The 15,559-nt window shown below is 35.0% G+C and overlaps 1 protein-coding gene across 5 annotated transcripts in view; it reads left to right on the plus strand.

Annotated features, from left to right (window-relative positions):
- Positions 1 to 13,449, plus strand: part of MDM1 (Mdm1 nuclear protein) — a 36,392-nt gene extending 22,943 nt beyond the window's left edge. For 3 of the 5 annotated variants that reach the window (XM_052001125.1, XM_052001122.1, XM_052001124.1), the window contains 8 exons: positions 4,492 to 4,530; positions 4,871 to 5,046; positions 6,216 to 6,518; positions 7,063 to 7,211; positions 7,299 to 7,411; positions 9,966 to 10,215; positions 10,745 to 10,810; positions 12,573 to 13,449. In XM_052001125.1, the coding sequence (XP_051857085.1) occupies positions 4,492 to 4,530; positions 4,871 to 5,046; positions 6,216 to 6,518; positions 7,063 to 7,211; positions 7,299 to 7,411; positions 9,966 to 10,215; positions 10,745 to 10,810; positions 12,573 to 12,685 (1,209 nt within the window). In that variant the 3' untranslated portion in view covers positions 12,686 to 13,449. The remainder of the gene's footprint in view (positions 1 to 4,491; positions 4,531 to 4,870; positions 5,047 to 6,215; positions 6,519 to 7,062; positions 7,212 to 7,298; positions 7,412 to 9,965; positions 10,216 to 10,744; positions 10,811 to 12,572) is intronic. The other 2 variants (XM_052001123.1, XM_052001126.1) reach the window with 1 other exon arrangement.
- Positions 13,450 to 15,559: the final 2,110 nt, after the last annotated feature.

Consider the following 15,559-nt stretch of genomic DNA (forward strand, 5'->3'; position numbering starts at 1 on the left):
CATGTACAATTCTTCTAAACTTATTTCCACATTTATCATACTGCACAAGACAAGTCAGATCCAAAAGGAAAAAAAAAAGAAAAAGCAAAGAACAACAACAAAAAAGATGAAAATACTACATTGTGATCCACATTCAATTCCCACAGTCCTCTTTCTGGATGCAGATGGCTCTCTCTATCACAAGTGATTTGGATTTGGCTTGACTTACTCCATTGTTGAAAAGAGCCAAGTCCATCACAGATGATCATCACATAATCTTGTCTCTGGGTACAATTGTAGTTCTTTTGCCTTTGCTCATTTCACTCAGCATCAGTTCACGTAAGTCTCTCCAGGCCTTTCTGAAATCATCCTGCTGATTGTTTCTTATAGAACAGTAATATTCCATAGCATTTATCTATCATAACTTATTCACCCATTTCCCAACTAAGGAACATCCATTCATTTTCTAGTTCCTTGCCACTGCAAAAAGGGCTGCTAACAAACATTTTTGCACATGTGGGTCCTTAGAAAAGCATATTCTTAAAACTGAATATGAGTGTTTCTCCAATGAGCAGAAAAACTTTCCAGGGGTTCTTCTGCTTCCTTTGGATATGTGCATTCTCTAGAGATTGAACATGATCTTTATTCCTTTACTTTCCCTAAGGCTTTGTTCCAGGGCTTTGAATATATTTCTCAAGTTGCTTTAGTAATGCAAGACTTCCTTCCTTGATTTTTTTTAGTTTTAATAGTTTAAAAAAAAAAAAGACTTGCCAGGTGCAGTCCTCCTGACTGGAATGGCAAATATAAAAATAAAGTGGTAAATGCAGTTATAAATTTCTATACAAAAGTACCATATTATCCTATTTGGATTTAGTATCTTTATTTCTTTAGATTCTGTTCTTTGCTGTGATAAACAAAGGTAATTTTAAAGCCCTTAAAGGTTTTTTTTGGTGGGGAAAATGTATATTCAAGACATTTATTTTTTAAATGACTCAGAATATTATTTAGTCATAAACCAACAGGTGGCAGTGTGATGCAATTAAAGGATTTCAAACAACTGTAAAGTTCCTAAAGCCATTTTTATTTAAAAGGACACAACTCAAAAGTTTACTGCAAATTTAGTAGGAAGAACTACATTATGAACTTTTTTTTTTAATAACTTTTTATTGATAGAACGCATGCCAGGGTAATTTTTTACAGCATTATCCCTTGCATTCACTTCTGTTCCAATTTTTCCCCTCCCTCCCTCTACCCCTTCCCCCAGATGGCAATCAGTCCTTTACATGTTGAATGGGTTGCAGTATATCCTAGATACAATATATGTGTGCAGAACCGCACAGTTCTCTTGTTGCACAGGGAGAATTGAATTCAGAAGGTATAAATAACCCGGGAAGAAAAACAAAAATGCAAGCAGTTTATATTCATTTCCCAGTGTTCTTTCTTTGGGTGTAGCTGTTTCTGTCCATCTTTGATCAATTAAGGCTCTTTTTATCGAAGAGATCCACTTCCATCAGAATACATCCTCAAACAGTATCGTTGTTGAGGTATATAATGATCTCCTGGTTCTGCTCATTTCACTCAGCATCAGTTCATGTAAGTCTCGCCAGTCCTCTCTGTATTCATCCTGCTGGTCATTCCTTACAGAACAATAATATTCCATAACATTCATATACCACAATTTACTCAACCATTCTCCAATTGATGGACATCCTTTCATTTTCCAGCTTCTAGTCACTACAAACAGGGCTGCCACAAATATTTTGGCACATACAGGTCCCTTTCCTTTCTTTAGTATCTCTTTGGGGTATAAGCCCAATAGAAACACTGCTGGATCAAAGGATATGCACAGTTTGATAACTTTTTGAGCATAGTTCCAAATTGCTCTACAGAATAGTTGGATGTGTTCACAATTCCACCAACAATGTATCTACATTATGAACTTCTAAAAAAGTATCATTTTTATGGCCTCTCCTTTCCTGATGCATATATGTTTGATCCCAAATCACATGCTATAAAGAAATAGTTTTCTTAAAAGCTCTCACACTCTAGTTTAGGAATTCAGAGAACATATTTTTGCTCATCAGGAAGTTGGTAGAGGTTGGGATAGTGGCATCTAAAAGCTGAAGATTCTTTTTAATAAATATTAAAATATGTTCTGTGTCCAATGGAGGAAGGAGATATAGAAAGGAACAAAACAGGCCCAGCCTCTTGGAACTTACCATTTAGTTGGGGGCAGAAAGGATATTCAATTTGGGATTAGAAGGACTTTGAGTCTGGTATTGCTGCTGTTGGGCAGGTGATTTCACTTTTCTCTATAAAATAAAGATTAATATAATCAGGACTGTTGTAAAAATCAAAAAAATCAAATGAAATAATGCTTTATAAAACCCTAAATTGTTATATGTTTTAAAGATAAGAAATTATATATTGGAGATGAAAGGTTTTAGTATTTCTTTACTCTGAATAGATGGAAATAGGTAATCCTGGTATAGCTAATAGATATGAAAAGAACAGATCTTGACTAGAACAGGTATTCTTAGCCTGGGAAGAACAGAAGGAAGGAAACATTTATTAAATACCTACTATGTACTGGACACTGGGCTAAAAGGTTACAAATAGTATCTCATTTGACCCTCACAAGAATTCTGGGAGATAGGTGTTATCATCCCCACTTTACAGTGGCAGAAACTAAGAGATTTAATGACTTGTTCAGGATCACATGGTTAATAAGACTCTGAGGCCGAATTTGAATTTGGTTTTCCATTCCCAGTGCTGTATGCATTGTACCACCTGGTTATCTATCAACTCCAGGCCTTGGGGCTGCAAATTTATTTTTTTAGTATTTTAGTAACTTTATTTCAATATAGTTTCTTTTGTAATCATATAAATCACAAATCATCTAATCATTAAAAACATTAGTCTGAGGAGTCCATAGGTTTTACCAGACTGCCAAATGAGAGTCTGTGCCACACAAAAAAGCATTGGGCTTTGGGCTAGAATAATAGGTTTACTAAGGAACAATATAAAATTTTATATGAATTCAAAAATATATATTTCCCAGAGTTGAGGTAATATGTTTAGATAACAGTTTCTCTGGAAAGCAACTTGGTTGAGTATCAATATGAATCAAAAATGTGATGTTGCCTCCCAAACCCCTTCTATACTGTTAGGTCATATTAAATGCTGCCTAGTATTTGGGACTAGGGAGATGATAATCCAGTCATATGCTTCCCTGATTTTGACCACATTTGGGGTAATATATTCAGTTCTTAGAGCCACCTTTTAGGAAGAACATTGATAAGCTTAAGAGCATCCAGAAGAGCATGACCCAGAAGATGAAACACTTTTCTTCCTTTTTAAAAAATAATAGCTTTTTATTTTTCAAAACACATGCAAAGATAGTTTTCAATATTCTCTTTTGTAAAACCTTGTGTTCCATATTTTTCTTCCTCCTTCCTTTCCCCCTCCCCTAGATAGCAAATAATTCAATATAGGTTAAACATGAAGCATCTTCATGCCATATATGGATTGGTTAAGGAACTGGGAATGTTTATCTGTGACAAGAGAGGATTTGGGGGCAAGATCATCCATTAAGCATTTACTAAGTGCCTACTGTATGTCAGGCACTGAGCTAGGAGCTGGAGATCCAAAACCAGAAATGATACAATCCCTGTCCTCAAAGAGCTTACATTTATTATAAATGTACCAAACAAATGCAGGGTATATTTGGTGGGAGCAGGGGGAGATAGCAGCAGCTAGCTCCTCATTTTTGAGAGGGCATTTGAATCAGCCTTTAAAAGAAAATAGGATTTCTGAGTTGCAGAGGTTAGGAGACAGGACATTCCCGGCATTTTATCCTGTCTGTGTGTAGGCACAGTGACAGGAGATTGTATAAGGAATAGCAAAATGGCCAGTTTGATTTGCCTTTAGAGTGTGTGAAACAGAATGAACAGTTTATAAGAAAGCTGGAAGTAGTTTGGACCCCCTTTTAGAAGGGCTTTAGAAGAGTAAATAGAAGAGTTTGTGTTTGATCTAATGGGAAACCACTAGAGCTTATTGAAGCAAGGGGACATAGTCAGATGTCTTTCACATAAGGAATATGTGGAGTGCAGGGGAAGCAGTCTTCACATATAGGAAGGGCTGCCATTTGGGAAAAGGCTTGTTCTCTTTGGACCTTGGGGGCAGAACTGGGGGCAAGGGATCTGAGAAAAACTTATTGCCAGTTAGAATTCTCCTACAAACAATGGACGTGTGTCTCAGAAGGCAGGAGTGGGGTCATTCAAAGGCTGGCCGAGCAGTGGAGAAGGGTTGTTGTAGAGAGGATTATGAATTAGACTTAATGACCTTTGAGGGCTTTTGTATCTGAAATTTGGGGGAATTGAGAGAATAGCATTGGGTCAATTTTGTGTGTACCTAAAAGTGAGCATGATGATGTGTAATTAATTGGTTCCCAGTAATGATGATAATCATACTGATATATTTCAAATGTGTTTTCTATATTCCTCCTCCTAGGGTTCTCAAAACACCCTAAATTCCCTGTGGTATGCTGAGGTTGGTTGCTTCTGAGTTTTTGAAAAATCTAATGCCTAGATTATTTGTGCAAGCTCCGACTGAAAATAAAATAGACTCAAAAATTACTATATTCTTAGTTGCTACATAATCTCCCTGCCTGCTGACTGAATGACTAGCACTGTGCTTTAGCTTGACTTCTGATTTCTGCTTCAGAATGCATATGGTCATGTGAATGTGCCTAAGATTTTTTTCTTCCTTCATATTGTGGCCTAATTTGTGCTGTGGATGTTCAAGATTGTCTGTCTTGTGCTTTTTGATATTTGCAACAAAATCTTAGATTTCTATGGAGATGCATGACATCTGGATTCTTCCAATGTAGGTTAAAGAACTTCGAGAGAAAGCTGAGTTTTACAGGAAACGGGTACTTGGAACACATTTTTCCCGGGATCATCTGAACCAGATTCTCTCTGATAACAATTGCCTATGGGATGTCTCTTCTGTGTCCAGTTCAGAAGGAACTATTAGTAACAACATTCGAGCCCTAGATCTTGCTGGGTGAGAGTCCCTTCTCCTTTTAGAATAGTGAAATAAATCTTAAAAAATAATGGAATAATGTTATCAGAAAATGACACCTATCACTCAGACTTCTGAAATATTAGTCACTTACTAGAATAAAGTTTTGTCTAATTTTTTTAGTGCACAGAATAAAACTATGTGGAAGGAATTTAATGCATTCCTTTTGGAATTTTTTACAGTTTGAGGAGTGAATATTAAGGTACTGTTTCTAGAATATATGCTAAAGAGCACATTGAAAAGTGAAAATCACTCTACGATCTTATTGATTTCAAAGTGAATACTAATAAATATGTAATGAGGAAAAAGTACCCTAGAAGTAGGAGCAAATAAAGTTGTCTTTGTCTTGTTTATGATAAAGTTAATATATCTGGTATAGGTGATGAAATGTCCTTCTCATGTACTGGATAAGTGCAGAGTCTCTTTGCTTTATATGATTGCTGATTTAATGATGTTTTTAAGGATGGAGGTTTCCTTATTTTCAAACAGAGTTGCACTTTTAAAATGAGCACTTGGTATGTGAAAACTGAGGAACAGTGCAGGTGGCCATCTAGGATACTTGATTAGTTAGTGCCTGTATGCAGCCAGCTGTCAGGTATGGGTTTTGTGGGCATAGCTTCATGAATGGATTTTCTTGCAATTGCAACATAGAAGTATTTGCTTTATATCTGAATTTTGTGTAAACTCCAAATGAGTACTATCATTTACTTTTTTTTTTTTTTTTTTTGGCTGAGGCAGTTGTGGTTAAGTGACTTGCCCAGGGTCACACAGCTAGGAAGTGTTAAGTGTCTGAGGGCAGATTTGAACTCAGGTCCTTCTGACTTCAAGGCTGGTGCTCTATCCACTGCGCCACCTAGTTGCCTCTCATTTACCTATTTGTGAACCTATTTGTATGTGTTATTCCTCTTGTAATATCTATTGCTGTGACATAGGCATTGTACATGCACACACATATACATATGTATATATATATATATGTGTGTGTGTGTGTGTGTGTGTGTGTGTGTGTGTGTGTGTGTTATTTATAGATATAGCTCTGCCTAAATCCTATATATTTATGGATAATGGAGGAAAATTAGCTGAAATAAAATTACTTGAAACTGGAGAAGCTATGATGTTAGTTTATAATTAAATTTATTTTGGTCATACAGAATTCCTACCGGTCATAAGACATTACGGAGCCATGATTCCAAAAAAAAGGCAGAAGAAAGTCCACCTTTGGCAGCACAGTGCCAGAAAGATGCCACAGAAAAACTGGGAGTGTCAGATGTTCCCACACTCCCTGTTAGAAGAAAACTGGCTTGGGATGAAGGTAGCACTGATGATCAGATACATAATCATGAAAGAAGAGTGGAAGAAGAAAAAAATGAGGGTGACAAGCAGGATGGTGTAGAGGAGGCCAAGGAATTAGAAGAAAATGATGCTGATGCTAAGAGAGACAGGAGCCAAGAAGGGTGAGGGCTTTTTTAAAAAATTTGCCTAGGAAATCCCTTTTTCTCTATATTGGACTTTATAGTTAGGTCCTTAGTTTAATGATTAATCTACAAAAGAGAAAAGATTTATTTGATATTGTATTTTGTCAATAATCAAGTAAATTGACTGTTAAGTTTTAAAATTTGTAGACAAAATTCAGCATATTTTGTATAAATATCATAAAATAGATCCTTTCATGCTGCTGCTAAGGTTAAGGAATTGCACAGTTATTTCCTGTGGAACATAGAAGTGCCCTGAGGCTCAGTGGTGCTGTCCCACAGTCAGAGCTCCTGGTCTTCTGTGAGTGGGGGGCTTTGGTCCTCTTGGCCAAGGGGCAGCTGCTCGGAGTGAGGATCAGCCTGCGTCTGGCAAGGAGAATCCCTTATCTGTAGTTTATAGCGGCGGGTCTCCTTGGTGGGAATAGTCTAGATTAGATTACATTTGGTAATGGAAACATCCCTCCTGTAAGTTTAGAGTTCACTGTTGCCCATCAGTGACCCAGTTGTCTTTGCTTCTGTTTTGCAGAGAGACTGCTTCCCTACGGAGTGCATTGGCTGATAGGTCAGAAGCTTCTTCTGTGTCCTCAGGAAAGGGGGGTCGGCTTCCAACTCCAAAGCTGAAGGAACTTGGTGGAGCTCCAAGGACTCATCATGATCTAACTACTCCTGCTGTTGGTAATGAGGAGAGAAGAGCTAGCAGAATAATCTCTGCCTAATATTGTCCAGTTTACTTTAAATCTGTTGCCTTCTGCATTCTTCCAGGGGGTGCTGTTTTAGTGTCTCCAACTAAAGTGAAGTCTTCATTCCTAGAGCACAGGAAAAAAAAGCCTTCTCCAGATTTCTTAGGAGAAATTTCAAAACATGATTCTAATCGGGTAAGATTAAGTCAATGTTGGTGAATATATTTAATGAGGCGAAGGTGGGAGAGCAAGGAAGCCAACTCTCTTCTTTATCTAAACAGATATTTTAGCACCATGCAGTAAATGCCTAATAAATAACTAGTTCTATAAGAAGTTCTCTTTCGTAATGACTGGTGACTTGCTGTTAGTGAAAGATGCACTTTAAATGCTTTTTTCTAGTAGTGATGATAAATTTGCTGACTGCAATCCTTCACCTGCTGCCATTTGTGAATGAGAAAGCAAATATTAATGAGATGACTTGTTGGGGCTTTCTATGGTTTAATTTAGAAATTGAAACTGTTACTTTAGCCTTATTAGCTCTGAAATTTAATCAAGTGAGTTGACTATACATAGATGAAACAAGTACAGTCTTAGAATAAATAAGGGTGACTTATTGGTAATTTACTTTTTATTCTTAAATTTATTTCATTTTGTGCAAAAAAGAATGCCAGAGCAATTTCTTTACAAGCAGATGAGCATCAGATGCTGATTGGTTTTAACTAAAACTTCAAAAAACAGATTTTGTGATTTCAGACTTAAACAATTTAAATACCATTTATGTTATCATTTCAAAAGAGAAAGATCTTTAAAAAAATTTATATATAGTAAATGTAGATCCAATTTTAGTTACAAGTAAAATTCATATTTGGACTTTGAATGTCAACTATGGCCTGGAGGGTGTGGTTTAGCATACTTAGCCAAATTGATGGCTGCTTTGATTAGAACCAAACTGACTCTAATTTTTTGTTTGTGATGCCTAATTTTAAAAACTATATATTATCGTTAATTAGGGTACATAATAGAATTGTAGAGTTATAAGACTGTTGAGTTAATGTTTTGTTCTTGGTGTCTTTGTCAGGATCTTGAAGTATTGAATAGTAACAAAGTAGAATAGTGCTGTTATGCTTTGTGGTACAACTTTGTAGTTTCTGTGTTTATTTTTATTGTGGTTAAATTAGAAATTCTTGAATAATGTGAAATAAATGTTATACTAGCATTCAAGCTAAATTTAAATAGACATAATATAAGAGGTGAAATGCAATTTTGAATTTGGAAACATTTAGATGTTAGAGATTGCCAGATAATTTTTAGTTACTCATTGAGTAAAATCTCCAAGTAAAAATGACCCTGTTCAGATGTGAGTTCAAGAATTCTTGACCTTTTTGTTTCTCGAACCCATTAGGTAGTCTGTTAAATGGATTCTTATTTCAGAATAATGTTTTTAACACAGTAAAATAAAATCTGATTACAAGGAAACTAATTATATTGGAATGTGGATATCAAAATATGATATTTTGTGATATTAAATAATATTTTTAATCATAAAATATTCTTTAAATTTTATTGAAACTAAATATTGTAACATGTCATTAAGCATTATTAAAGACTAATTTTTTTAAGTTTTTAATTTTTTCTTTTAGGTTCATAGACCCTAGGTTAGGAATATCTATGTTTATTTTGTTTTAGATGTTAGTTTGGAGGAACTTTGTTGATAAGGTAATTTGTATCCAATATAGGTGAGCTTTTTCTATTGTCTGGCAGCAATCTCTGTTTAAGAAAGGGGGTTACTCTGTGTAGATTTAATTCCCATGTAGATATTAATCTCATGTAGTTGATCTTCAAAAGAGAAAAAAGTTAACAGCAAAAAAAATAGAAATTTTTTTCTACCAGTCAGACCTTGCCTTATAAATGATAACCACTTCAAAGATTTGTATTTTTAACATTGAGATCCTTTTCTATTTTCTCTTATATGTAAAGTAAAATTAAGACCTAGAAGCGTGAAAATGAGATAAATCAAAGTTTTTCATATGATTAGTTTAGAAGCACTTGTAGAAATGATTTGATTCATCATTACTAAGGAAGATAAAACCAATAGTTATAGAGATATAAGAAAGGTTAATGATTCTTTGCTACCAGCTGACAGCTAGGAAGCAGTGAATTAGTCTAGGCATTTTAATACTGGAGTGAATAGATCAGAGAAAGCGCTAAGTATGTTGGTTTGAAAATTCAAGAAAAAAGAACTTGGGAACCTCAACAGTTAAGAATGAGAAAAGTATCAGCTTTATTTTTTTTAAATAAGTCATACTTTATAGAAATTATCTACTTTGATATTTGCTGTTTTAATGCTACATAGTTTTATTTGAAGAAGAGAAATTAGTGGACTTTAATCTGGATCTCATATAAAGTTGAACCATAGTCTTCTTTCTGATAGAGGTTCCTTCACCACCTAAAGTCAGCATACTATTAATGTAGGAAAATAAAATGTAAGGGAGAGAAACACTTTAGCAAATATCACAGGAGATCACCGAGGCAGGATAAGAATATCAGTGATCAGCAGTTCAATAAGTATTTACCATATAAGTATTTATTTAAAGCATAAAAATATATATTTATAAGTGTTTATAGTCTGTTTTGTTCTTCCTCCTGTATTTCCTAATCAGAAAGCATTACTACTGCCATACTTTTCCCATTCTAATTAGCATTCACTTCTTCTCTTGTTTCAACATAAGCTTTTCATTATGTTTTTTAGAAAGAACTTGGGCCTAGACCCTTATTGACTCCTCCAGCAGCTGGTATGAAAACAATGGATCCCCTCCCTTTGAGGACCGAGATTGAAACTAGTATTTCCAAACCTGAGGGAGCTTATCCAGGCCCAAAGGCTTCTGAGCATTCCATAAAAGTCCCCATGCAGGGGACTCGGCCTCTCTGTGCTCCATTGCATTGGAATCCATCTTGTCGCATTCAGGGGGCACTCAGAAATGCAGAGTTTCAGCATAATGGTAACCTTTTATTTAACTTTTTTCTTTAAAAGTTATGTCATACTTTTATATCACATTGAGATATGCAAACTTACATATATGCATATATATATGTGTGTATAAGTATATATATATATATATATATATACTTATACACACATATAAGTATATATATATATATATACATATGTATATATACTTATACACACATATATAGGTATTACATGTTATGTTAATTAGTTTATGAAGATATTGTCAATAACATTGAACATTTTATGAAAATGATGTGGTTTATTCGTGTTACATATTGTTGTTAATTTCTGTATCCAATAATTGATATTTAAATGTAAACTACAATTCAGACAGTTCAAATAGATAATAATAGCAACTGAAAATCCTCCCCATCCCCCAATACAGCAAATGAATAATGGGTATTGTCTAGTTCTGTGCATGTCCATCTTAGCATTTGTCATCTTAGCACTGTTGTTGAATTTTAAAGTCAACTATTTGGAACCAGATCAAATCCATTTTGTTTTTTTCCCCTCCATAGGAAACTTTGTGAATCCAAGAACAAGCCATTACAATTTACCTCACCAAGAAGTCAATTATGATGAAGGTAATGTGCTAAAAATTGAGTGAGACTTGATAAAATGTAAGGTTTCTAAAAATAACAATTTCATGCATCCATTCCACAGATAAATGTTTGGGTCTAGAATAATATTTTATATATTTTTAATTGCCTGTGTTTACTTGTGTATTTTTTTTTCTCAGAAATTCCTTTCCCCCAGTTGAAGAGTAAATATATTTTTTTCATTGCATAATTTTCACCTTAGTAGCTTGTTATTTCTTAGAAATAGTAGGAAGAGCTCTGAAAGCTTGATGTGAATGTTTGAAGGTATAAATGACTATTAACAAAATGTACTCGAATTTCCCAATTATTAATTTAATTACTAACATGTCTGTATTTATATCCATACGTTTAAGGAGCTTGACATTTTTTCCCCTTGCATTGGGCCTCTCTGAGGCTTCTTTTTGAAGATTTAGCAAATGCTTGTTGAGTCATTAGACACTTAAAAATGCAAATATTTGGAAACTTAATGTACATTTTTTAAAGGTAAACTTTTTTTTTTTTTGCCACTAAGCAAATTTTCCTGAATAGATTACTCTGAGAAAGAAAATTGAACACTTAATTGAATTTATTGTCATTGTTCAGTTGTGACCCCGTTTGAGGTTTTCTTGGCAAAGGTACTAGGATGATTCGCCATTTCCTTCTCTAGTTCACTTTATAGATGAGGAAACGGAGGCAAATAGGGTGAAGTGAGTTACCCAAGATCCTGCAGCTAGTAAGTGTCTGAGGTCCAACTTGGACTCATGAAGAGGAGTCTTCTTGACTCCAGGTCTGGCACTCTATCCACTGAGCTGCCCTTCTTAATTTGTCGGAGTCCAGCTCCAGTGAATACCGAGTATGTGAATGAATATCTGAGGCTAGGTGGAAGATGTACTTTACAATCTCTATTTGTTAATCTGAGTGCCAGGGTTTATATACTCTTTAAACTAGTATTACATTAACACCAGCTACCTCCAAGTGATGCTCTGTATTTTCATGGGGTTAATGCACAGACCATACTTTGACATTTCAATTTATCTTATCTAGCAATAACAAGATATCTATCATAATAGGATCATCAGTAACAGAAATTATCAATGGCAAGGTATTTGTCAAATTGGAGTTTTAAATAGCATAGTTGTGATGCCTTTTCCTGTCACTGCATTCTTCATCAAGATTATCCTAAATTTATCTAGAGTATGTCTTTCCTTGATTGTGAAGGAGATAATGAGCCAATATTTCCAATTGTTTAGCCTTACAGAGAGCAGGTCTCAAGTAAATACTGGACTCTTCCTGCTCATGGACTTAATTCAATACTGGCCCTTTACATTAATTGAATTACAAGCTCCTAAAATTGGAAGCAGTTTCTTTTTTTCTAATTTGTCTTAAAGTTTTAAAGATGTGCCATAATACTCTTAGTTGGGAACATATTCACATATATTCTGCTTTTAAGAGGAAAGAAACCCAGAATATTGAATAGTGTTAATGGATTAGGAGCAAGTATGTTGGGGTCTAGTCTCACTTTCCTGTTTGCCAGGCTGGTGACCTTGTTCTGTGTCACTTCACATTTCTGGGACTTGGTTGTCTCTTTGTTAAAATGAAGGATTTGGTTTATTATGTCATCTTGGAGCTTCTTGTTCTAGCTTTCCTATTCTGCTGCTATTACATCATAAGACTTGGTGGTATTTATGGCTATGTTAGTTTCCTTTTACTGAGTTGTTATGAATTTTAGTTACTCTGACTTATAATTGTGGATTTTTTTCCATTGTAGATGATGACAGATTGTCCCAGATCTCTGCTCGGTCTGCAGCCTCTAGTCTGATGGCTTCCCAAACTTTGGCACGTGCTAAGAAAAGGAAAGAGAGTTTTTGGGGAAAAAAATAGTGCTCTTTATGGTTAACTCTTTCTATTTTGGTGACTATTGCTGTGATTATTATTTTTTTCATTCCACATGGAGTTGAGGTTTTTGGAATTCTTGTATTTTTTTGGGGAAAGGACGGAAGGTTGGCTTTGTCTAGGGATATGAGTAACTATTCTAATCATCATTTTAGTTCAGTCCTTTTAATTTTTTTTCTTTATGTTGTAGATAGATTAAATTTTATTTTTAAATTAATTGCCATTTTAGATTATTCTAAAAGGGTACCAATGTGTTTACCTAGTTCTTCACATGTTCTGAACATAACTATTTGTCATCAAGCATAATTGGTAGAACTGAGAATTATATCCATTTTACCAAAAGTATTCTGAAAAGTTAAACTGTGTAAAAATCAAGAACTAAGTTTGAAATGTGTGGTTTTGTAGGATTGGTTATGTATATTTGTTAACTAAAGATGTCATTAATTGAATTTTTACCCACAATACTCACTTCTAGTGTTTTAAAAATTTTTTTAAACATTTTCTTCAGAATATAGTCACTCTATTAGAATGATTGAAATAATTGTATTTAGTTGAAAATATTAACTGTATATATGTTTTTTTACCTTATATAAGAAAGTTTGCTTAAGAATATGTATATTTTTGGTCTCTGTTTTCTATTTGTATAAGAACTTTGTCTTGCATTTTAATAATGTTTGAAAGTGGAAAAGTTATTTGTACAATGAAGCATTGAAACTTTGTAGACATTTTCAAATAAAAAATGATCAAGTGTGTTTGGTTTTTCCAGGAAGTTATTTCATGGAACAGTGGCAATCTTTTTACGGGGTTTTTTCCTCCAAGAGCAGGGTGACCAAAATGTTCTATACTATCTTTAAAGCTTTTGTTACAACACAATAGAAGATGAATCCACCGCTTTTCTTTTTTATGGTGGGAGTTTGGGGGGATGGTAAGAATGTTAAGGAAGACATTAGATAGAGAACCAGTATTTTTAATCTCTTTTCTTTATTCACAGGGCACACGTGAGTCAAAAAACCTGTATTAAGCATTAATTATCTACTAGACACAGTACTAAGTACTGAGGATACAAAAAAAGTAAAAAACATTTATTTTTAAGTAGGGCTCCACATTCTAATGACAGAAACAATATGAAAACAATTAGCTACAAATGTCAATGGGAGCTAATCTCTGAGGAAAGACTCTGTCAGGGAGGGAGGACCATGACAGTATTTTCTAGAGAAGGGGTCTAAACTGAGTCTTGAAAGAGGGTAAGGAATCCAGAAAGTGGGTTGTGGAGTCAAGGGTGCTGGGCCTGGGGACAGGCTCGCCCTCAGGAGAGAAGGCAAATGCTCCCAACCTGAAGGGAAGGAAGGAGTCCAACAGGATTTTATATTTGATCTCCAGATAATAGGGAGCCTCTGAAAAAGAGGTGTGACCCGTTCAGATACATGTTTTAGGAGTGGAGGAAGATGGGAGTTTGGACAGCTGAGGCTGGGAGAATCTCCAGTGGGATTTTGTAAGTTCAGGCAATGCAATTTAAATAAACCTTAATTAAGCCAACCAGTTTGGTGGTGCAGTAGATAGAATTTAGGGCAGGGGTCCTCAAACTTTTAAAATAGGGGGCCAGTTCCCTGTCCCTTAGACTGTTGGAGGGTCGGACTATAGTAAAAACAAAAACTTTGTGGGCCTTTAAATAAAGAAACTTCATAGCCCTGGGTGAGGGGGATAATCGTCCTCAGCTGCTGCATCTGGCCCAAGGGCCATAGTTTGAGGACCTCTGGTTTAAGGTCTGAAGTTAGGAAGACTTGAGTTCAAATGCAGCCTCAGACACTAGTTGTATGACTCCAGGTATGATACCCTAGACAGTAAAAGGAAAGTTCAGAACACAGGAGTGTTGGAAGATAAGATGGAAGGGGAAGAGAATCTATCCTTATGATATTCCTGTTACCCATCCTTATGGCAATTTGTATTTTTTGTTTTCTGGTGAAACTCTAGATATTCCTAGTTGATAATTTTCAAATCTATATAAAAACCAGTCCTAGTATTGATGGTGCAACATGAACTTTAAGCCTTTTTCATAAAACATTAGCAGCTGTTAAGGAATAGAGGAATCATCGATGTCTTAGCATTGCTCTTGGATAATTGGTTCAAAAATGACAATTTCCTCCCCAAATATCATTAGCCTGGGTTGAAGTTCCTACCTTCTACTTAAATCTCAAATTCTTATTAAATAGAATTATTTTTTCCCATCCAAACTATATTTGACATTGAAAATATAGATTAAAAAGGAGCTATTGTTTGGATGAAATTTAAGATTTAAAGCCCAAGAACCAACTCTGTATATTCTACGCTAGTGACTAGAGATATCTTAGGTTTATCTGTAATGACCTACATTCATAGCTAATACAAAGCCATTTTTGGATGGAGGTGCTGAAATGATTTTTCTGTTTCCGGTGTGTGGTAAGCCAGCTTGCTTCTGACTAGTGCAGTGACTCAGCGACTCTACTGTGTGGAATTAATTACTTACACAATATGCAAAGTATGTTAAGGCAACCATGGTCCTATCATCAACATCAGAAAATTCAGAGGTAAAATACCCACAGTCATTAATCTGATGAGTGATAAAGGAAAGTTAAAGCAGATTTCCCTCTGAATATAAGCACACTACCAAAGACTATTTTGTTAAAGCACCAAGATTTTTGTTCATTCCAAGAAAGGAATCAGATTCCTTACACTAGAGTCTATGCAGTTAGATAGTACAATGGATAGAACACCAGGCTTGGAGTCAGGAAGGCCCAAGTTCAAATCTCACACACTTCCTTTGATCCTGGGCAAAACACTCAATCTCTTCCTGCCTCAGTTTCCTCATCTGTAAAATAGGAAAAA

This window comes from Antechinus flavipes, chromosome 5, assembly GCF_016432865.1.
Source record: "Antechinus flavipes isolate AdamAnt ecotype Samford, QLD, Australia chromosome 5, AdamAnt_v2, whole genome shotgun sequence".
Taxonomy (NCBI): domain Eukaryota; kingdom Metazoa; phylum Chordata; class Mammalia; order Dasyuromorphia; family Dasyuridae; genus Antechinus; species Antechinus flavipes.